This window comes from Symphodus melops (genome assembly GCF_947650265.1).
Source record: "Symphodus melops genome assembly, chromosome: 20".
NCBI classification, from domain to species: domain Eukaryota; kingdom Metazoa; phylum Chordata; class Actinopteri; order Labriformes; family Labridae; genus Symphodus; species Symphodus melops.
The window spans coordinates 1081171-1088670 of record NC_136710.1 but is presented as its reverse complement, the minus strand read 5'-3'; the positions used below and the strand labels follow the sequence as shown (position 1 = coordinate 1088670).

Genomic DNA, 7500 nt, shown 5'->3' with positions numbered 1-7500 from the left:
GGCAGCAGTAAATCAGTCCTACCTGACTCTGCAGGTGAAGCGATGGTGATGTCATCTCCTCCTCTTCCTCCTTCCTGTCTCCTCCCTCCTGTATCCGTGTGATCTGGTTGGGCGTTTCCATGTGGGCGGGGCCAAACGGCTCGGACGGACACGACTCGTCCTCGATGGTGAAGCCGATGGAGACTCTGACCTCGTCGTCTTCCTCGCCTCCTCTCACCCGAGAAAGAGAGGAGGCGAGGAAAGGAGAGTAGACGAAGGAGGAGGAGGCGGAGATCGGCGTGCTTCCACCAATCAGCTGTCTCTGTGATTTGTCTTCTGCTTTCATCATCTCCTCTTCCTCCTCCTCCTCCTCCTCCTCCTCCTCATCTTCTTCTTTGCTTCTCCTGGACGGAGTTTTGATCCTTCTGTCCTCTTCGAGGGCTTCGTCCCTCTCCTCCTCGTCCCTCTCCTCCTCGTCCCTCTCCTCCTCGTCCCTCCTCTCCTGACGCTCTTCCTCCATCAGCTTCTTTCACGCAGCCGACAGAAAAAGACTCATCCTGAAAAAACAGAAACCAGCGTGAGACGGGAGGAATGATACCTCACTGTCCAATCCACACACACACACACACACACACACACACACACACACACACACACACACACAGACTATTTTTATTTTAACAGAAATATTTATCAGTACTTGTTGTTTGTCAGCAGAGGGCGACGTCTCGTTCAGAGATCGCGTCGTGGTTAACGTGCAGTGAACGTGTTCGGGTCAGTCGTGGTTTCGTGTAAGTCCGAGTGAACCAATACGGAGTCTACCAGAGGGGGCCTTATGCTATTTCAAAATAAAATAATCTTTATTGTCAATTTTCAACATGTGCTGGACATCCAGAAAAATCTCTGAGTGACTGACAGCAGAAAGATTTTAAAAATACAAAGGATAAAAATAAAGGTACAGATATAAAAAACTTTTAAGATATTGTCCAAAGATGAGCATTTAAAAAAAACACCAGCAACAACAAATGTCCGTTTGTTATATATATATATATATTTATATATATATATATATATATATATATATATATAAATAAAGCACTAACTTAACGAATAAAATAAATCAAATTATTTCAAAATAAAAGCATGCTTAAATTCAAACAGAAAGCTTAACACAAACTAAAAGCTGACTATTTTATTTTCTGTGCAAAATAAAAGAATTTCGGACGTCATTAAACTCTTCTGGTCGCTTTTTGATCCAATCAGAGTTCAGAACACTTTTTTTTCTTTTAATTTAGTTTGTTTATTGTATCAAACAAAGAGTTATTTCACTTGTCCAACTTTCAAATTTTACTACCTAATCTACAAAGCGACTTTGAAATCGAGGTGATTAAACTTTATGAAAAGTTTTGATGGTTTGACAGCTGAAAGTTTAGAGAAGCTGAACCGGAAGTGACGTTTACAAACAAACATCAGACAGAAAACTAATAAACAAATGATGAATAGGAAACAACAAGGATTGACTTCAGAGGGATCAGAGAGTAAAACACCCACAGATGAACACATGTGAGAATAAGTGGGATGACCGTAAAGCAGAGATAAAAGATGTAAAACAAAGCAGACTGACCTGGACTTTAAACTTTAAACACACCGGCTCCTTCTTCTTCTTCTTCTTCTTCTTCTCTTTTAAATATTTCTGATTCTCTTCACTATGTTTAAACTAATCTTCTCACTGTGTCTCTTTACATTACAGTTTTTTACGTTTTCACACTTTTAACTTTGACAAGAAGCAAAAAGAGATTTTAAACTTCACGCGCTTCGTTTGTTTTCTGCTCGTGCACATGGAGCTTTGTTTGGCGCGCGGTGATGACGTCATGCACAATAGTTACGCACAAAAACGCTGTTGTGACGTGATTTTTGCGCGCCTTGTGTTTTTTTTATGATGATGAAAGGGTTTTTGTGGGACTTTTTGGCAATAAATTAAGTTTTAAAGTATAAATGTTCACACGGTAAAAAATATTATTAACATTTAAGTTTATGCTACGAAATTTAATTTGAGACATGCTACACAAAGAGGCTGTAACACACACACACACACACACTCACACACACTCTCACACACGCACACACACTCACACTCTCACACACACACACACACACACACACACACACACACACTCCTATGGACATGCATTAATATAGAGTGGGGGGGTCGGTGCCTTGCTAAAGGGCACCTCGGTCACACACTGTTCAACAACAGAGTGTAACATTGAATCTCCCCTCGCAGGATTTACAAGGTCTAAATTATTATTTACATCAAAACTTTATCCGCCCACATTTCACTCTGTCGACCACGAGGTGGCGCTAGAGGACAAGTTGAGGCCAGCGGTGGACGAACAGACTGACAAAGTCATTATGACACTATACTGTAATTTATATGAACAATCTGAACTCAGCTCAGGATCATTTAGAAGTGAAGGTCAAACAGAAGGTCAAACAGCGTGTTAGTGGGATAACACTTTATTAGTATATAGATAATATATATATCAAATATTAATACATACATAAATATAGATCCATAAACACAATTATTTAAACAAACTTGGCACTGCAGACTTTCCCAGTGAGTCGGACGCTGATGGTTTAAATCAGAGACACTTTGAACATCTTTGTCAAAAAATATTCACACTTCTTTTTTTTTAAATTAATTTATGATTATCTGAGATTTATAAAGCAATCGAACGCATTAAAATAATTGTCATGATTTTTAATTCAATCAGGTCGTCAGGTTGGTTAGATAAGTTAAATGTGCACAATCAAAAACAAAATTAAGACATCAAATCAAGTGTTTTTAAATCAGGGGTGCGACCAGCCGGGTGTTCAGTCACTTTAAATTAAAAAAAAAAAAAGTCATATATTGAGACAATGTTTGTCTTATTTATCCCTTAAAAGGTTCACGTGACAGCTCGCAGAACGCCATCTGTGTCACTAGCTGTGCTTGGACCTGATAAATGTTCTTTAGGCTTAAACTAAAAAAAAAAAAAAAACAGGAAAGGAAAGTTAAATCTTACGTGGGTTCGAAGTTTATTCCCCATAAGAACAAAAAACAAACAGCTTTAATGACGACATGAATCATCTTTGAGAAGACATCATAAACACCTTACAATAACAGGCGAGCTCAGTGTGCACACAGAGTCACTCCTGTGTTATTGAAGATATGCAACATGATCATATTTGTCTGTCTGGGTTTAAATGGAAATGTGATCCTGAAGGGTAAACGGGTCCGGTCGAGGTGCGTCCATTAAAAGTTGTGTTAGACGCCGACACGCTCAGATTGTTCTTCTCAGAGTCAGTAAACAGATTCTCTGCAGAGATCGATCTTTGTTTGTCAAAGACAGAAACAGGAATCGTACCTCAGAACACGGCAGGTGTTAATCTACCGCTGATGACGCTCGAGTCCTGCTCTCTGCTGGGATACTCAGATAACTTTTATCAGGTTTGACGTTAAAAGTCACAAACAACCAGACTCCATTATTTATTTGACCAGCTCTCGTTGATCTCTTCTTTTTATCCTAATTCTACGTACAGCCTGCGATGGGATGTCGTCCCGTTCTCTTTTTATACTCCCTGTTTGATCCGTCTGTTTCCTTTCCTTCTCTAAATGTTGATGTATTTGTTTTTTATCTGTAAAGCATTTTGTTTTTAAAGGTTATATAAATAAAGTTATTATTTTTATTATTTAAAAAATCAATGAACAATCTCTTAAAACAGCAGCGGACGATCGACTGTAAAAATGTCTGTTTTTAGTCGATGAAGTCTGAGGGCCTTAAAGAGCGCGGTGACACGGCGAGGTTCATCAGGATTTGATTGCAGCCATTACAGCCCCTCTTGTGACTGCGGGTTGAAGGATCTACGGGACCAATTCCAAAACTGTTGGTGCCTTTTAGACCCCAAAAATGGGATTCCCGTCTAACGTAGTGCTGCCAGTAGGAGTATGAGCCTTTAGCTCCAGCGATGATGGACTGAAACCTCTGAACCTCCAACGTGTCTGTGCTTAATTCTTTATTTATACAACAAAATGTGACATCTTTTCTAAGGAATTCATCCGTTCAGTCTTTATTCTCCGATGTCCTTCTCGGTGGCGGTCGCAGATATGTCCTGTTATCTCCAGCTCTGCCTCGTGGATTTGCTCGAGTCCCGAGAATGGCTCGACTTGTCGGAGAAGGTGCCGCTGTCATTCCGCCGGTGTCCTCTAGGGGGCCCCAGTGAGTCGAGGGGGGATGGGCGCGGCGGCGCTCTAATGCTCTGTGACCTTGTTAACGGGGATGAGGAGGAGGAGTTGCTGTGATCTGAGGACCTGGGGGGGGCGGCGGTGGTGGATACTCTCAACGAGCCGGTTCGTACAAAAGACGAGGAGGAGGAGGAGGCGGGGCCAGGTGAGGTTGAGACTGATGTGGTTTTCGGGGAGGATTTAGGGGAGGCGTCTAAGCTGGCGTGGGATGAATGAGGTGGCGCCGGAGGAGCGAGGGTGGTGTTAGTTCGTCTGAAAGAAGAAGAGGCGGTGTTTCGGGCAAAATTTGGAAGCACTGACGGAGGAGTTCCTGCTTTGTGCATCGGAGTAGCCGGGGCGCTGATGCTACCTCCTCCTCCTCCTCCTCCTCCTCCTCCTCCTCCTCCTCCTTGAGCGAGCGCCCGAAGTGTTGAGCGACACATCTTCTCCTCCGGTTGAGGTTTGGGTTTCGCTAAAGGCTTCCGAATGGACGGCTTCCTCTGCAAGCCCAGGTTCTGGTCTTGGGCGGACGCCTGAGCACCTGGAACCTTCTGGTCCTTGGGGTCGGTGGTCTTGTGGACGCTGGAGCGACGGGACGAAGGAGCAGTGGAGGGTCTTTCTCCTCGGCTCACGGATGCACTGTTGGCGTTGGAGGCTTTTAGACCGGTGCTGGACGAGCTCTGCTGGACTCCAGGACGTTTGCTCTGAGATGGACCTCGGCTGGTCCTTGAGATAGGAACTACCCGTCTCATACCCTGGTTCTCCGAGTTGGTCAGGGTGCGGACGGGTTTGTACTTGCTGTTTGGGGCTGCAGGTTTCAAACCAGACTGTTGGGTTCTGGACGCAGGGAGGTTCTTGGTGGATGGTTTGGATTTTCCTGCCTTTCCCTTTGAAGAATCTGCTTCCGTCTTTTCGCCCGTGTCTGGACCGGATCCCGTACCGGATCCCGTACCGTACCTTATTCGGTGATTCGTCGACCGCTCTCGGACGGTCTCATTCGAGGAGCCCTCTTCTTCCTTCCCTTGATTGGCTGATTCTTTCGCTTCCTTGGAGGCATCTTCGGTGAGAGCAGGCAGTTCATTGGCTGACGGAGACTCTGCCGGACGCCACCTCGGGGAAGCACCTTGAAGTGATGGGTCGTCACAGCGGGAAACAGGCACCGGTTGGCTGCTAATGGGTACAGGCACTTGCTTCTCATTGGCCAGTTGAGATTTTAAAGGCATGCCATTGGCTGCAGCAGCAGAGGAAGCTTGCTGACTTCCTCCCTGACTGTCACTCGCTCTCTGATCCCTCGCAGGTTCTGTACGCGTGTCCGGGTTTGAGAGGTCTCCAGCGGCCTCACACACGCCGGTCACGCACCAAACGATCACCTTGTCCTCCCGTCCGTCTTCTTCCTCTCTTTGCAGCGGGGAAGAGCTCGCTTCGGAAATCTGCACCTCTGATTTTTCTGATGGGACCTCGTCTTCCAAATCGGTGACGACCACGTCCTCCTGCTGGTGTCCCTGCAGGTGATTGGTGGAAGGCCGTCCGTTCTTGCTGGTCACCTTGTCGAACACTTTAAGCTCAGGCACCAGCGTGCGTCTTTCCACGATCACAGACATGTCTGAGTCCACCTGCTTGTCACAGGCCGCTCTAGCTAGCTCCCCTCTCCGACGGTCCGGGAGAGTCCACTTCCTGCTCAGACTTAAATCCAGTCCATCTTCGCTGTCCGATCGCTGGTTTACATCCGAGGTAGACTTGTCTGAATCTTTGCACGTGGCGTTGATGGCGTTTGATTGAGACGGCGTCGAAGGGTGACCGAGGTAATCTGCGGTTGCATGGTTTGCACTCAAAGTGATCCGAGGCGTTGAGGAGGGCGTTTGCACCTGAGGCTGCTGGTGGCGTTGAGGGCAGCTGTGAGTCCTGAGTCTCGGGCTCAGAGGGGAGAGACCGGCGCCCCTCCGCTCAGACGAGGTGGCTTTCTGCTCGAGGTGTCCCGCCCTCAGGAGCGTGCTCAGCTCGCGGTCAGCGGCGATGGACGGGGAGGTGGACGGGGAGTTTCGCGAGCGCCGTAGGCTCTCGGAGCGTCCCAGCGTGTTGGGTGAGCGCGGGCGGGTCAGGAGTTCAACCAGCAGCCCGGCCTCGCTGTGTCTCGACATATCCGTCTCACTGCTGCACCGCAACCGAAAAGCTCCGCCCACCTGCGACAGAATCAGGAAGTGATGATTTATAACGAGTGAAGCACTTTATTGGCGTTTCGTGGTTGGGGACTTTTTACCTCCTCGCCGCCCGCCCAGGAGTGACGCTTCTGCTCCTCCAGCTCCTGGATCCGAAGGCGGCGTGCCGCCTCCTTCGCCTCCCTGTCCAGATTCTCCTTTAAACACAAAGACGCATTTACTTCTACTACTTGTTGGGCTTTTATTTTGAAGGGGAATATTTGTCAAAACCACGTGAACACTCCGACGGTACCTTGACCGCCGCTGTGAACCTGCAGAAAAAAGTGTTGAAGATGCCGAAGCAGTCGTCCAATCGGAACGTCTCCCTGTCCTCGCAGAAGAAGTCAATGAGCTCGCTGCCTTCCTTCTTCAGCTGCTGCCGACTGAAGCGCAGCGAGCACAGAGACGAGGTGGCCGACTGACAAACACAAACACAGAGGTCATGAAAACACGCCGCTCGTCTTTAACAACAGAAGATCTGAAGGTCGTCGTGTCACCTGCAGGAAGTCGTCCAGCTGCTGCAGCAGCTCCGTGTCTCGTTTCACGTTTTCCTCTACTGAGCGCGTGCGAGACGTCAGACACTGCAGGTCAGCGTCCAGCGTTTCCAAAGAGATCCTACAAAACAAACAAACAAACAAACAAACAAACAAACAAACAAACGTCTGGGTTTGTTGTTGTCTTTATCTGAAGTGATTAAAACGTGTGAACGAGCTCGCTGACCTCGACGCAGGCTGGACGTGACTCAGCTTCAGAGGGAACGCCAACAGCTCGCTGCCTTTCTTTTTAGCTTCCTGCAGGAGGAAGAGTTGTTTGTTTTTTTAGATTATTTTATCCCCACACACACACACACACACACACACACAGACACACACACACACACACACACACACACACACACACAGACACAGACACAGACACAGACACACACACACACACACACACACACACACACACACACACACACACACACACACACACACACACACACACACACACACTCACACACTCACACACTCTCACACACACACACACACACACACACACACACACACACACACA

The 7500-nt window shown here is 47.1% G+C and overlaps 2 protein-coding genes across 2 annotated transcripts in view; both read right to left on the bottom strand.

The window, feature by feature from the left end:
• LOC306841092 (F-box/WD repeat-containing protein 7-like) overlaps positions 1-1650 on the bottom strand; it is a 19096-nt gene extending 17446 nt beyond the window's left edge. Inside the window, exons 1-2 of the mRNA XM_079370750.1 lie at positions 1604-1650; positions 23-536 (exon numbers count right to left, since the gene is read on the bottom strand). Coding sequence (XP_079226876.1) covers positions 23-499 — 477 coding nt within the window. The 5' untranslated portion in view covers positions 500-536; positions 1604-1650. The remainder of the gene's footprint in view (positions 1-22; positions 537-1603) is intronic.
• Positions 1651-3465: 1815 nt separating this feature from the next.
• LOC306841614 (uncharacterized protein) overlaps positions 3466-7500 on the bottom strand; it is a gene marked incomplete at its 5' end in the record, with an annotated part of 4504 nt that continues 469 nt past the window's right edge. Inside the window, 5 exons of the mRNA XM_079371559.1 lie at positions 3466-6426; positions 6504-6599; positions 6695-6859; positions 6939-7056; positions 7162-7232. Of these exons, the coding sequence (XP_079227685.1) occupies positions 4138-6426; positions 6504-6599; positions 6695-6859; positions 6939-7056; positions 7162-7232 (2739 nt within the window). The 3' untranslated portion in view covers positions 3466-4137. The remainder of the gene's footprint in view (positions 6427-6503; positions 6600-6694; positions 6860-6938; positions 7057-7161; positions 7233-7500) is intronic.